Source organism: Manis pentadactyla, chromosome 8 (assembly GCF_030020395.1).
Source record: "Manis pentadactyla isolate mManPen7 chromosome 8, mManPen7.hap1, whole genome shotgun sequence".
Taxonomy (NCBI): domain Eukaryota; kingdom Metazoa; phylum Chordata; class Mammalia; order Pholidota; family Manidae; genus Manis; species Manis pentadactyla.
Window position 1 is genome coordinate 110662200 of NC_080026.1, and position 15811 is coordinate 110678010.

General features: G+C 41.4%; 1 protein-coding gene across 1 annotated transcript in view; it reads left to right on the forward strand.

Annotated features, from left to right (window-relative positions):
* ABCC2 (ATP binding cassette subfamily C member 2) overlaps positions 1 to 15811 on the forward strand; it is a 65675-nt gene that overhangs the window by 5778 nt on the left and 44086 nt on the right. The window contains exons 3-11 of the mRNA XM_036899075.2: positions 3986 to 4111; positions 5530 to 5664; positions 5877 to 5984; positions 6390 to 6445; positions 7632 to 7866; positions 9837 to 10000; positions 10776 to 10953; positions 13764 to 14018; positions 15129 to 15194. Of these exons, the coding sequence (XP_036754970.2) occupies positions 3986 to 4111; positions 5530 to 5664; positions 5877 to 5984; positions 6390 to 6445; positions 7632 to 7866; positions 9837 to 10000; positions 10776 to 10953; positions 13764 to 14018; positions 15129 to 15194 (1323 nt within the window). The remainder of the gene's footprint in view (positions 1 to 3985; positions 4112 to 5529; positions 5665 to 5876; positions 5985 to 6389; positions 6446 to 7631; positions 7867 to 9836; positions 10001 to 10775; positions 10954 to 13763; positions 14019 to 15128; positions 15195 to 15811) is intronic.

Genomic DNA, 15811 nt, shown 5'->3' on the forward strand with positions numbered 1-15811 from the left:
ACTTATGTGGGCCTTTTTTCATTCAGTGGGTTCTATACTTTCAACTTAAAGACTCATGTCTTTCTCACCTCTGAGAAACTTTCATATACTACTCCTTTCATTTCTCTTCCTCCAATTTTGAGTTTACATCTCTTCAGAACTTCTTTTAGATGGATGTTGGAATCTCTGAATTGATCCCTCTTCTCAGTTTCTCATTCTCTTTTGGGTTTTAAAATTTATTTTTCTCTTTTCACCTGTGTCTGAGAGATTCCCCAATTTTTTTCTTCCAGTTACCCTAAAGAGCCTTTATTTTAACAGCCATGAGTTTGATTTCTAAAAATTCTTCTTTATTTCTGATTGTACCTTTTTTTTTTAAAACAACAACCTTCTTCTCAATGCAATGTCTTCTCGAATCTTTCTTAGGTCATTAATTTTAAAATGACTTAAAATGATCTTGTTCACTTAATAATTTGTTCCATCCAAGCTCAGCTATTCCATTTAATTATACTGACTATTTCCTTTGCTAGTATTGGTTTCTCTTAACTTCCTCATGGTTATTAGTGTTCTGTTTGCATTTATACATAAAGGATTAAGTTAATGAACATATGTGACTGGAGTAGGTCCTTCTACCATTACTACATTTGCTTCCTCAGCTGGCCTCTTCTTGGTGAGAGGACTGCCTCTCGATGAGCCATGAGTTCTGGATGGCTGTCTGGACTTACTGGCTTCCCCCAGCGCAGGAGCCTGGGCTGTACTCCTCCACCCCTACCGTGTGTCAAATGAAGATGAATTTATCCCAGTCACCAAGACCCACAATACCCACCTAATCCTCCTCACAGAAGGCATTCCATTTCTTTAGAAGGTGATTCAGTTTTAGCCTGTCTGGGGGTGCTAGTAGCAAATACAGCTGTCAGTGGAGTTGCGGTGATGGGTTGGAGGTGGGAGGAGGAAGGAAGTGCCTGGCGTGACTGTACCAGTTCTGTTCACAGAACTTCAATTAAGACTCTGATTTCTGTCTTATTTATCAATCTTACTTTCTGCCAGAGCTGACTACAAAGAATGGATGTATATCATTTAAGGCCTCTCTCACCTGTAAGTCACACCTCTTAGCTTAAACAATAAGGAATTTATTATCTTATGTAACAAGAAGTCCAGAGGTAGTGCAGCTCCAGGATTTATTACTTTAGAAACTCAACAACATCAACAGATAGCTGATTATTTTCATCTTTATTCTGGTAACCTCAGCATATCAAGCCAGTCATCAAACTAGCAATGATTGTAGGATGGCTGCAAAAGCTCCAGGTATCACACCCTCAAGTCAGTGTCCAGAGGCAAATAAAGAAACTATATATTGCCTAAAAATAATTTTATTGAGATATAATCCAAATACCATAGAACTCACCTGTTTAATGTGTATAATTCAGTAGTTTTTAGTATACCCATAGAATTGTGCGATCATCACCACTAATTCCAGAGTATCTTCATCACTCCAAAAATACCTATTAGGCTAACACCTCATTGCCCAACTGCTCTCTTCTCCCCCTCATCCCTGACAACTAATAATCTGTTTTCAGTGTTTTTGAATTTTCCTATTTAGAACATTTCATATACATGGAATTTATATAACATGGAGCCTTTGGTGCCTTATTTCATTTAGCATAATTTTTCAAGTTTTATACATGTTGTAGCATGAATCAGTACTTCATTTCTTTTTTTTTTTTGAAGTTTTTTTTATTGTGGTAAAATACACATAACATGAAATTTACCATTTTAGCCATTTTAAAGTGTACAATTCAGTGGCATTAAATACATTCACAACATTGTGCAATCATCACTACTATCTAGTTCCACCACTTTTCAACATCCCAAATGAAGCCTTGTTCTCATTATACAGTCACTCCTATTCCCTTCTCCCCCATCTGCTGGCAACCACAAATCTGCTTTTTGTCTCTATCCCTAGTCTGGATATTTCACATATAAATGAAATCATACAGTACATGGCCTTCTGTGACTGGCTTCTTTGAGCACTGTCTTCAAGGTTCATCCATGTTGTAGCATGTATCAATTTTTCATTCCTTTTTATGGCAGAATAATATACCATTGTATGGATGTCTCATATTTTGTTTATCCATTCACCAATTAATGGACATTTTGGTTGTTTCCATTTCCTGTGTGTTTTGAAAAATGCTGTTAGGAACATTGTATACAAGTTTTCGGGTGGACCCAGGTTTCTAGTTCTCTTGGGTATATACTTAGTACAATTGCTAAGTCATATGGTAACTCTATGTTTAATATTTTGAAGAAAGACAAACTGTTTTCCAAACTGCACCCTTTTACATTCCTGCCAATGGTGTATGAGTTTTCTAACACATATCCTCACCAATACTTGTTATTGTCCATCATTTCAATTAAAGCTATCCTAGCAGGTAGGAAATGGTATCTCACTGGGGTTTTGATTTGCATTTCCCTAATAACTAATGATGTTTAGCAAGTTTTCGTATGCTTTTTGGCCTTTGGCGTACTTTCTTTGGAAAAACTTATTGTTCAAATAAACTCTTTGCTTATTTTTAAGTTGAGTTGTGTCTTTTCCTTGTTGAGTTATGGAGAATTCTTTATGTATTCTGGATCAATGTATCAATTTGATCAGTGAGGGAAACCTTTCTAGAAGCCCCACAAGCTCATCCCCACAAGCTGTCCCCTATTCTCTTTGGCAAGAATTATGCCATATGCCCATGGGTAAAACAATCAAAGGCCAGAGGAATGGGATCATTGTGATTGGTTTTAATTCATTTCATGGAGTTAGAGATGGGTCTAGCATTCTCCCAAACATGGGTGAGCTAAGTAGGGTATATTTTACAAAAGGAGGCTCTTTTAGGAAGAAAAGAATAGCCTTGAGTAGGCAGCTCTACTAGTCAAGGAGTTCCAACCAGAAACAGACAGCTGAGGCAAGATAGGATAATGTGAGGAGGTGTATTTACAAAGGGACCTGGGGCTTAGCAGCAAACTCTTACCACTCTAGGCTTGAAGGGACAAGCGTGGAGAGTGCATCTGCTGGGGCAGACATAGTTACAAGCACAGCGATCAACAGTATGTCTCCGGCTTCCCTCCCACTGCTGCCTTTTCTTGTGTGTGTTGGGCCTGGTTTTCTCTGCTCTTTTTCCTGTTGCTATTAACACATTTGCTTTTTGTCTTTTAAAACTCATCTGGTCTACTGAGCCTACTTTTCTCCATTCTTATTCTCAGTGCTGTTATGGATTTACTTCTTGGGTACTTCTTTGCCACCATTTCAATAGGATGGGAAAGGATGGAAGGTTAGACAAGTGTACTAAATCTGGCATATTGGTGGGAAACTGTCACTTTTTTCTATGCATATTTTAAAAGCATAATTGAACTCATTATATGTGCAATTTTGTAGTCTATTCCTTTCACTTAAGATGATATAAAAAGCATTTCCCAGTATTATGAACATCATTCTTAGACATAATTTGGTTAATGCATAATAGCTCATCGAATGAGGATACCATAACTTATTCTAACAACTCTTGCAACATTAGCTCCTTCCAACAATCCCTTCCACAACTGTTTTGGGTTATTGTAGGTTTTATAAATTCTTCACTATTAAAAATGAGACTCTACTTAACATTCTTGCACACAAATAGTTGTCTGCAATTCAGATTATTTCTCCAGAATAATTTGTAAAAATAGAATTACTGTATCAAAGTATATGAGCAGTTGAAGGCTTTTGAAATATAATGGAAAATTTTTATAGTCCAGGAGGATTTTTGCCAATTTATATTTTCACCAAAAATGTGTTAAAATACATGTCTCTGCACCCTTGCCAGCACCAAGTAGAATTTTATGTACAAAAATGACATCTTATTGTTTTACTTTGCATTGCTGTGAGTACTAATGAAATTGATCTTAAAGGATTTTTACTATCTATTACTGGGAACCATTCTATCCTAAAGGATGTTACCCTCCTAACAGTGTATTTTTCCCTTCTCAGGTGCTTGTTGTATTCCTTCTTATTCTAGCAGCTATAGAGCTGGCCCTTGCACTCACAGAAGACTCTGGACAAGCCACAGTCCCTGCCATTAGATATACCAACCCAAGCCTTTACCTGGCCACATGGGTAAGGTCCATCACCACTTCTGCCCTGTTTATCTTCTCTTTACTCTTACTTACCTAGCTGAACTGTACTCTTTTGGAATAAAATTAAATCTAATTTCATCTACCTTTTTCAAGGGACCTGTGATGAAACAAAGCTTGGTTATAATTGTAGCTTTTCATCTTCTTTTGAACACCTATTTATAGAGCCCTCTCCCTAGTGTAAGTATGAACCTTAATGACTAAGCTATGTATCTTATGCCCTCATAGCTTGCCATCTAAGATTTATACATGAAATCCAAGTTTCTTGTTGTAAAATAACTTTCTAAATGCTGTAAATATTACTTTAAAATTGACTGGCGACTCTAACCAATGGATCACTCAGTCTAGAGTTGTTTGAACAAACTTGATAACAGAAACTGATGTCTTTCCTGCAGACATGGTTTTTTTTGCAGGGGCGAAGGGGGAGAGGTGGTGTATGGTGTTAAAAAACAACTGAATTAGTTGCCACCATTTTAAAAAAGGAAGACTCCACATTATTATTTGGATTTCCAAACTTTCTTAAAAAAATGAGAATGTCTGGCAACTTATGGGCCTACATTCCCACAGGGCAATAGTCATCTAGGATTGAGTAGCAATTGCTACTGTTAGATCAGGCATGAGCTTAGCACAGTGTCCCACCCTTCACTCAGTGACATGAATATTCTGGACCTGGTAGGCATTGTTTTTGCTATTGTTATAAAACAAAGAAGGATCTAGACAGTGGTGTGATGGAGCTGGCTCACAGAGAAGACCGAGTATATCTCTCCCCAAATCTGAGTTTAGTGACAAGTGTTGGAGCTTGAAATCCACCACAGTGGGAGTATTTATACCATGGAAATAGGCAAATGCTACAAATCATGGCTTTGTTTTCAGAATACTGGTTTATTAACATAGCACTGAATCTAGGAAACCAACATTTAATAATTATATCTAAGTGAGATATTACAAGGCAAGTTTTTAATTATCATCAGTATTAATTGCTTAGTCTGATATTATAAAATCACAATACAGACACTTTGCTTCTAACCAGCAGAATGTTTCCTCAGCTTGATGGCTACAGTGCCTGAAATTAATTTCCTTGGGTCTTGAGAAGATTTTTCCTGGCTCCCAAAGTAACTCCATTAAAATGCAGATGGTGACTGTGTTCTTGACTAACTCCCTACCCAAGTGGGGTGAACAGAGATGGGATGGGGAATATGGTCCCAGGAAGGGCACTGAGGCCCTGAAAGAGAAAGTTGGGTAGTATCAGGGAGGAAATTTACAGTTTGGCATCTGTGTGCCTTCTGCCTGGCCAGATTTGTTACAACAATCTCCTCTTTCACCCCTCCTTTCTACATCCTTCTGGCCTCTTTTTCTTGGCTAGTGACAATATTCTTCAGATCAATGTGAATTTCCCTCTAGCTCCTGGTTTTGCTGATCCAACACAGCAGGCAATGGTGTGTGCAGAAGGACTCTTGGTTCCTATCCCTATTCTGGATTCTCTCAATACTCTGTGGCACTTTCCAATTTCAGACTCTGATCCGGACACTCTTAAAGGTAAGGAGGAAAGAAAAGGTGACATGAGGAGGTGCTGCTGGGCAGTTTCTGAGTTGGAGTAAATGGCATCAAGTCATTTGAACTCCAGGATCAAATTGTATTTAGGGGATTTGATAATAGGCTTTAATCACAAGCATTGATACATAGGGGCCATTTAGACTTAATTTGAATAAAAGGCTCATTTGATCTCTTGGATTTTTTTCCCCCTGTAGGACAGCAATTCTAATCTGGCCTACTCCTGCCTGTACTTCATCTGCTATGCATTCCAGATCCTGACCCTGATCCTTTCAGCATTTTCAGAAAAGGATGACTCATCAAATGTGAGACTCTGAATATGCCCACCTCATGTATTACTTAATTGGATGGTATCTTCACAAATGTAGCTTCAAGATGTCTAGGTCTCATGGAGGTCCCCTAAACCCAGAACACAGTAGTCTAGACCATTTATGGCATTTATGGCATAAGATGACTAGAGTATGGAAATACTGACTTTTACATTGATCCACCAATCTTCAGCACAGACAATCCATTCACACATCATGCCAGAAAATTGAATTATCATTCTACCTTAGAGTCTCCAAATAAACGTATGTTGTTTAGCCTACTTCAGTATCATATCTAGTTCTAGCACATTCTATCTAGAAAAAACAGTTTCTGGTTTTAGAGTCCCATACAGTTTCTGTGTCTGATTGATTTACTTTCTGATTTTTTTGTGTGTCTTGCAGAATCCATCATCCACAGCTTCATTTCTGAGTAGAATTACCTTTAGTTGGTTTGACAGGTAGGAAATGGCTGGAATATGGGTTATCTATATCCCTACCCCCTCACTCTTTTGAAAATGATGGAAATCTTAATTTTAAAAATGCCTCCTGTGGCCTCCATTTCTCATTTTCCTAGTGAGAGTCAGAGAATGTTATAACCTACAGATCAATTTAGTTCAGTCCCTTCACTGAGCAGACTGGGATGCTGCGGAGATGATGGAGAGAGATTTGCTCTTGGGAGTCTGGAGGTTCCACAAAGAAAAGGAAGAACCGTAGGAAAAAGAGGCAGTAAGACTGGAAAAGGGAAATTTGGGGGGTAGGCAGTGTGGCACAGATTTGGAGGATAAGGGAACAAACAGCTGGCCTGGGCTACCAGAACATCTGGAGCAGGTATTCTTGGCCTTTATAGTTCCACGGACCCCATTTGTCAGGCAGGTAATGCCCATGAATCCCTTCTCAGATAATGTTATAAGTGCATAAAATAAAAGACATGGAATTATAAAGGAAATCAAATATTTTGAAATACATATTTTTTTAAAACCATTTCACCAAAAAAGTCAATATAGTGATATAGTAATACAAATGCTTTTTTATTAATGCGTTAAATAACGAGATCTAATCACGAGCCTAATAGGGCCACAACTTCAAAGCAGTGAGCCATGAAACGTCGGTGGTGTTCCCTGGTGGCAACCAGCTGTGGTTGGTTCCCTACACTCACGTTAGAAGGAAAGGCTCAGTTTTAGTAAGAAGCTAGTAAACATGAAGATATACTTTATTTTCTATCCATGTTCTCAAATCCCAGGTTGAGGAGCCCTAATTCAGACAGACAGTGTAGAGGCAGCCTCCAGGTCCACTCTGCCCTTGAAGGGCCTCGGGGAAGCTCCGCAGGGGGATGGCACAGCAGCAGAGTCACTGCTAGAGGAAGAAGGAGCAGGGCGGGGAGGCGGTGCTCCTTTGGCCCTTGATTCAGTAGAGGCCCGCCCCTTCCTCTTGCTGTCTTTTCCCACCTCCTGTCACCCACAAGCAATTCTTTTTTGCCCTCCCTTCTCTTCTGTCAAGATCAGAGGGCTAAGAGACGGAGTAGTAGGGTAGTGGGGCAAGGGTGAAGTCTGTCCTTCTGTCCCTCCATCCTGGAACTGGGAGGCAGGTTTTGATAGCGGCAAGGAGACAGCCTCTGACCCAGCCTGTGGGTCACCCTTGTTCCAGTGTTGTTCTGAAAGGCTACAAGCAACCTCTGACACTTGAAGATGTCTGGGATGTTGATGAAGAGATTAAAACCAAGACACTTGTCAGCAAGTTTGAAAAGTGCATGGCAAGAGAGCTGCAGAAGGCCAGGCAGGCATTCCAGAGACGGCAGGAAAAGAACTCCCGGCGGAACTCTGGCGACAGGCTGCACAGGTTGAACAAGAATCAGAGTCAAAGTCAAGACGTCCTTGTGCTGGTAACTTTCCCATGTGTTTCAGCATGAATGTGCTGTATGTTTTAAGCCAGAGGACATCAGTGACATGGTGATTCTGTCCTTACCTTTTGACAGCACTTTATACTTTGCTCTGAATTTTATATTATTTGCAGTATTCACAATACTAATAATACCTTAGTGATGGTTATGTGGGGGTGTAATGAACTGTTCCTTTCCTTTTGGGTATATTTGAAATTTTCTATAGTAAAATGTCTTTGAAAGTAGAAAACCAAAATAAAATAATACCTTAGCATTACTAGAATCTGCACCCTAGAGGACTTTAGCATTAGCAGTTAATTCATTTATTTATTTACTTGAAAATATTTATTGAGTACCTCTATGAGTCAGAGACCATTCTAGGCACTGGGTACAAAGAACAGCCTTGAAAGAGTCCTCATCTTTAGAGAGCTGGAAAATAAATAATAAACTAATACATGTTATTCTTTGAGAATAATAAATGCTATTAAGCAAATAAAACATGTTAATATACTTGGAGTAAAGTAACATACGAGAGGGTCATACGAGAGGTTTCTCTGAGGAAGCAACACTTGAGCAGAAACCTAAACATTGAGCAGAGTCTATCTTGGGGACCATCAGAAAGAAGAGTCATCCAGTCCGAGGGAGCAGGAGTACAAGGCAGAGAGGGGAAAACATTTAGCTTGTTTTGAGAACTGAGAGATGGCCTGGAGCATGGAGAGGGAGGCTGAGTGTGGGGAGAGATGAGCTCAGGAGAGTGGGCAGGAAGTAAACTGTGTAGACTGTGTAAACTGTGGACTATACTAAGGAGTCTGGAATCTAAGACTGGTGGAAAGCCAGCAGAAGGTTTTGCACACAGGAGTAATGCGATCAGAGTTGTACTTTTAGAAGCCCACTTGATTTGCTGCTAGGAGAATGGATCGTTGAGGGGGGCAAGAGTGGAATCTGGGAAGCAGGTTGGGGCTTGTTGTCCAGGTGAAAGAGACTGAGAAGATGGGACCTCAGTGAGAGAAATTACAAGAGGATGTCACTAGTAGAGAAACCTGGGAAACAGGATGAGAAGCTGGAATTTGGGTCACGGTGGGACTCTGGAGAATGTAATGAGGAGGGCAAAACACAGAAAAGGGAAAAGGCCGGTGGGTGAGTGGTAATATCCCACGTCTTAGATTCCTGGGGCTGCCATTACAAGGTACTAAACACTGTGTGGCTGAAAACAACAGAAATGTATTATCTCACAGCTCAGGAGGACAGAATTCTGAAATCAACGTATCGGCAGGGCCACAGTCCCTCTAAACCGTGAGGGGAACAACTTCTCTTGCCTCTTTGACTTTCTTGTGCTTACCAGCCAGCCATGCTGTTCTCTGGCATTGGATGTGTCACTCCAGTCTCTGCCTCTGTCATCACACGGCCATCTTCTCTGTGTCTGGGTCTCTTTTCTTATAAGGACACCAGTCATATTGGAGTTGGGCCCACCCTAATGGCCTTACCTTAACGTGGTTGTATCTGCAAAGGACCTATTTCCAAATAAGGGCACAATCTAAGGTGCTGGGGTGAGGGTTTCAGCATATCTTTCATGGGAACACAGTTCAACCCATAACATCCCACAGTTACCACAAGTAAGAAAAACCCAAAAAGGCTTCTAAGCACCTAAAAAATATATATCACCACGTCCATGCCTTTCGCTCTGATTGCCCTGCAGGCTGCCAGTGGGAGTCTAGTCTTTGTTTTTACATGGTATTCTCACCAGTTTGGTTGCCTGGTTTTCTAACCTGATATCTGATCAGATATCAGGGGGAGAAAGGAGAGCAGTGATGGCAGCTGAAAGGGTGGATGGCAATCATGCCGTGAGGAGGAGACCAGAATCTGTGGAAAGCAGGCAGCAGGACTCAAGGGTTCACCACTGTGGAGCTGTTCAGTGCAAGACAGAGTCTGCCCTACACAGCTCTGTGCTCACTGCTGTTTGGTTTTGTACCTAGGAAGAAGCTAAAAAGAAAAAAAAGAAGTCTGGCACCACAGAAGACTTTCCTAAGTCCTGGTTGGTGAAGGCCCTCTTCAAAACCTTCTACATGGTGCTCCTGAAATCATTACTCCTGAAGCTACTGCATGACATCTTCATATTTGCGAACCCTCAGCTGCTGAAGTGAGTCCCCAGGCCTCAGAGTGTCCTTTCAGAGCCTCCACAGCCATTCTTCTTGCTTGCCCCTTATGTATGCAAGCAGAAGTTTATTATTGAATTCCCACTTTTTAAAATGGGTGGGTCATAGTTTTCTTCCCCTTTACAGTGTTGTATTCATGCAAAGCACAAAGAACTAAGATGATATGTCCTTTAGCCTCCCTCTTTTCCATGTCCCTCCCCTCATAGGAAGACAGATGCTAGTTAGGGGCTCTTGTTATGGGCTGCACTATGTCCAAGAGGTGGGCAGCATGCCCCAGGAGAGCCTTTTGCCTAGTGTCTGTAAGCTCCTCTCTCCACAGTTGTAGCCTAATGGGAGGTTCAGGTTAATCATGATAAGACATCGTAGTTTGCTGGGATGTCTGGAATGAATCATGCGCTAGGAGAAGCCCTTCTAACTCATGCTGGATATACATCCTAATTCCTTTTTAGGCTTGCACTGTCTAGTAACGAATCCACCCGTCCCAAACCCAGCCAAAGCATGGCAGTGGCAGCTCTGTGGAGCATTTCTTTCATTACCCCTCTCACAGCGATGGTTCATCCCCCTAAGCTCCTGCTGCTCATCTCCAAGCAAAAGCAAGAACAGTGGCCCAACAGTGCACTCACATCTTCCAAAGGCATTGGGCAGTCCTGGTCACTTTTGTTAACTGCAGGGTAAGGATAGAGTAGCTGGCTGTGCCCCGGAGTGTGTGGAGCCCTTGGAGACCAGAGGCGCAGCCATGACTTGGTTCTGCTCTGACAGACTTCTGATCTCCTTTGCAAATGACCGGAACTCGTATGCGTGGACTGGGTACCTCTGTTCGGTCCTCTTGTTCGCCGTGGCCCTCTTCCAGTCCGTCTGCCTGCAGTACTACTTTCAGCTGTGCTTCGTGCTGGGCATGCATGTGCGGACAGCCATCATGGCTTCTGTGTATAAAAAGGTAAGTGGGATATGTTGGGCATCACTGAAGAAAGTCCCCTTAGTAAGTGTGAGCACTTATTCCAAGATTAAGGAAAATTTGATGGAAGTTTAACACCCAATTTTGACTGACCATATGGCCTCCTTTAGATGTTTCTTTAGAAATTAAAATGTGGAAAGTGTATTCATAGACATAAAATGTGAAAAGTGTACTCCTAGACATAGGGTGCTGTGTGTCCTGGCAGGGGCGGGGCGCAGCAGGAATGCCCTTGAGAGAAAAGCTGGCAGTCTGTCCTCTGCCTTTCAGCCTTGGAGGCCTCCACACCTGCCCCTCTTGACAGGGTGAGAATGCCTTGGGAAGGAATGCACTGTCAGAAAAGAAGTTGGCCAAGAACAGACCTTAAAACCACCAATATTTAAGCCAAATACTACATGACACTGGGCTCTTAAGACTGGGTGCCTCCATCTCCAATTACAGTACTGCCGTGGACTAGAATGCTGCAGGGGCGAGGGCTCTCCTCTGGACCCACTGTTGCCTAGCAACATTTTTCTAATCTTTAGTGGCTGATAAACCCCTCCTGTGCCTGACTCCTTTTTTCGAATCGTAAATACACTCACACAGGCCACTGACTTCTGCAGACTTGGGAGCTCTTCCCTTTCCTTAAGATACGTTCCTCATCTTCCCTCTGATATGCTGCTTTTAACATTTAACTTTTTCGGGGCAACTGTATTTTCCTTATGTCCTAGATACAAAGGTGAAGTTTCATTTTGTCCCATAAGAAATGAAAATGGAGTCAATTATATATCAATAAAGAAAAAGTAAATAAAGAGAAATAATTAAAATAGAGTGGTTATGATCCATTACTATAAGCCTGAGAAGAAAATTCCTACCTGAGAAGATAGGATTTTTTAATATACCAGAACATTAAACAATTGGCTTCTTTTCCTCTTTTTCTTCTACCACTAGAGAGTTCCATCACACTGATGTCTCTCTTACAGTTCCTGGTCTTCACTTTCCTCTCTTACAACACCAACGTGATTTCATCTTCCCTGAGTACATATTGACCCATCAAGAGACCCAAACAGATCATCCACATGTCTTTAGGTCAGAAGTCTGTCAAATCTTTTGAACTTTGAAATACCCTTATTTCAAAGACTGGAATTTGTCTTCCCCCAACTTAATTTTTAACCCTTTTATTCTTTCTGGAGATACTGGATTTCTGCTGGTTTGCAGGATATGAAGTCACTAACCAGGCTGTGTAAGCCATTTCTACAAATGTATAATTTTACAATTGTGATGATTCAGTCCCACTATTTTGATTATTAATATATTCCAGGCTTTGTAACTGTACAATCCACAAATGATTTGTAAAACAAAGCCTTTAATGAGACCTTCATTCAAGTAAACTAGAATTTAAAGTTGATTAATTCATATGTTTAGACAATGCTTCATTTATGAAATGATATGAAGCACTCAAGGCTCTGTGCAGTAACTTCATTTTCCTTCTTTTACAGAGAAGTAAGGCTGAGATCATTTCAATGCCTGCAGTCACATAGCCAGGACCTGCCCCAGATAAGGGCTACTGGCACTAAATCAATGACTTTTCCACTTCATTGAGATTTACTGAGAAAAGAAAAGTATAATATTACCTTGAAGGGTAATTAGATGTTACTTTTTCTTTTCTTTTTTTTTTTTCTATACCAAAGGGGAGGCATAGGAGTGGATTGGTTTCTCTAGAACCTTGGTGGCCTAACATTTTAGGATATTTCACTATATAGACAAGAATCCTGGTCTGTTCCAAAGAAGAATGTACTGGTGGATAAAATGACAGTACAGCTTCTAGAAGGAGGATGGAAGTGAATATCTAGGGCTGCTAATAACCCATATACTTGTTTGTAGGAATTAGAAGGCTCTCCTTCCTCCAGGAGGATGTAACCCACACCAGGCAGTGGCTTGGTGAGCATAGCACAAACTGGTTTCAGTGCCCAATCCCCAAGTCTTTTGCTTGGGTACATTTATCCAAGGCATTGTTGTAAGTGACAGACCTGTGGGTATCAGTCTTTTGATCTCCCTAATGTGAGAACAGGAGGCCCAAACTGTAAGATTTAGGGTCTAGATATTGCCTGCAAATTCCTATAATAAACAAGTCATTTTGCTTCCAATATGTGAACCCTGCAGCTTTCCTATCTTTTCAGATCTCTGTCCTTTCTGGGAATGGTTGCTACCTCCCTATAAGAGTAAGACACCAAGTAACATTGCTACATCAAAAGTCTGCAAGGTCAGAATCAATACATGCTTCCTCTCATTATCCCTGCCTCCCTTCCATCCTTCAGTATTTGATTCTTTCCTGTGTGCCATGTGATTCAGTAGTGAAATGAACAGGTAGAGCCCTTGTCCTCACAGAGTTTACATCTGGTGGAGAACTAGAAAAACAAAACAATTACAATTCAGTGTGATTCATGTAACAATAGAGTTAAGCACAGAATTTTATGTGAGTGTACAAGAGAGCAATCTTCAACCCAAACTTGGGAGTCAGAGAAGTCTCAGAAGTTCCATCTAAGCTGGTACTAAAAGGATAAATAGGAGTTTTCTGAGCAAAGAAGTGTGTAAGGGGAAGAGGTTTGGGAAAGGTGGTTATAGAAGGAAAAAGTGGTCAAGAAAGAGAGAACACTGTGTGTGATTTTGGAGGCAAGAGGCACAGCCCTTTGGAAAGTTGTGCCCATCCTATGGAGCCCATCCTTCTATTATAGTCTCACTTCCTGGGTTTCTCCTTTTACTCCCCAGTATTCTTGGCTTTGTCCATGGATCCCAATCCCAATCTTTATCTTTAGGCACTGACCCTGTCCAACCGGGCCAAGAAGCGGTACACCATTGGGGAAACTGTGAACCTGATGTCTGTGGACGCCCAGAAGCTCATGGACGTGACCAGCTACGTCCACATGCTGTGGTCAAATGTTCTGCAGATTATCTTATCTATCTACTTCCTGTGGACAGAGCTGGGACCCTCAGTCTTAGCAGGTGTTGGGGTGATGGTACTTCTAATCCCAGTTAATGGGATACTAGCCACCAAGAGTAAGACCATTCAGGTAAAGAAACAGTCACCCTGGGGATATAGACACCTTCTTCAAAGCCTAAAGCCTTTTGCCTACTCTATTCTAACTCTTGGTGGGAGTGTGGGCAAGGCAATTGCTGGTGGAAGACTTTCATCCCAAATGAACTCAGTTTCTCTATCTTCCCTTTTCATCTTCTGACCACTCTTAGGATTTACATACTCTATCCTCATTCGTGTTAGAGGGAAAAGGCTCACTGGAGAGGGAATTGCTGCCCAGGGTCCTGCATATAGCTTCTGCCCTGCCTTGCTGGGCTGTTCTTAGGACAGTGATTATTGGCCTGCCTTCTCCGTCACAGCAATACAAACCCACTGTTCAGAACAGTCACATGAGTGACTCAAACTTTAAGCCTCAATCCTGGCACTCAACTCTGCTGCCACCAAGTGGAAGGGCTCCGTGTGGACAGTCCTTAGGTCTGCCAAAAATCATAGGTTGGGTGGGTGGACTCGGTGGTGTATGTGGCTTATTCATTCATTCATTGTGCATTCATATACTGTAGTTACAAATAATTATTTTAAAAATATTTTTTACACATAGTATTTTTCTGGAACACAGCAGCAAATTAGACAAGGCTCTTGCTCTCATGGAGCTTACATTCTACTGGATGTAGAGAGACAGGCCATAAACAAACAAAAGCAAAGAAGAAAAATATCAGGTCATGATAAGTACTATGCAGAGAATTAAACAGGTTGATGCGATATCAAGTGAGTGGGTGGTGGTTTTAGATGAGTGGGTCAGGAAAGGAAGGCCTCTGTGAGGAGAGGACAGCCGAGCTGAGCTCTGAAACAGAAGCCTGATGTGAAGGAGCTAGCCTTTTGGAGAACTACCTGGGAAGAGGGCATGGACAAGCAAAGGATGTGGGAGCAGAAATGAGCCTGGCACAGCCAAGGAGTGGAAAGAAGACTGGAATGGCAGGAGCAGGGTGGGCAAAGAAGAGAGTGAAGAGAAACACCTCCCCTCACTGAGCACCACAAGTTCTTACCAAGTGACTGTCACAGGTGCCACCCCAGTACCTAGCTTCTGCAGCACATCTGGACCCTCTCACATAAAAGTTTGTTTTGATTTTGTTTTACTTTTTCCTGGCAGGTAAAAAACATGAAGAATAAAGACAAACGTTTAAAGATCATGAATGAGATTCTCAGTGGGATCAAGGTGAGCAGCTAAGGGTAGGTGGCCCTCTGTGCGTAATGACAGCAGCAGTGCGTTCTTGGCCTTAACATGCCGGGTAGAGGCTGCAGATTTCTGCCTCGGTTTGCACTGGCTCTTGGTTCCTGAGTCATCAACCCATCGCCCGTTTCTTCTCCTACCATTTCAGGCCCTCTTATGAACATTTTTTTATTAATTTACCTTAAACGGTTTGTTTTGTTTGGCTTTTACATTTTGCCATAGAAATTGATGTACGTACTCGAAAGTAGAGAGAATGATATAATGAATCCTCTTGGACTTACTACCCAGCTACAGTAATGATCAGCATGACCTAACTAGTTGCATCTCTCCACCTACTCCTATTTCATGTTCCGCTAGATGATTTTAAGGCAAATCTCAGGTACCTTGTCATTTTGTTCATAAATACTTTGTATTACTAAAAGGACTTCATTTAAAAATATAACCACCATACCATTATCACACCTAAAAAAATTAAGTCATTTGAATAAGGATACAAAAAATGTTCACACCTGGCATTCTGTTGATAGTGCTTTTAATCTATAAAAGTAGCTGCCCTCCCCCACCTTTTTCTAAATCATATTGGAGAAACCAGGTTGTCTTGT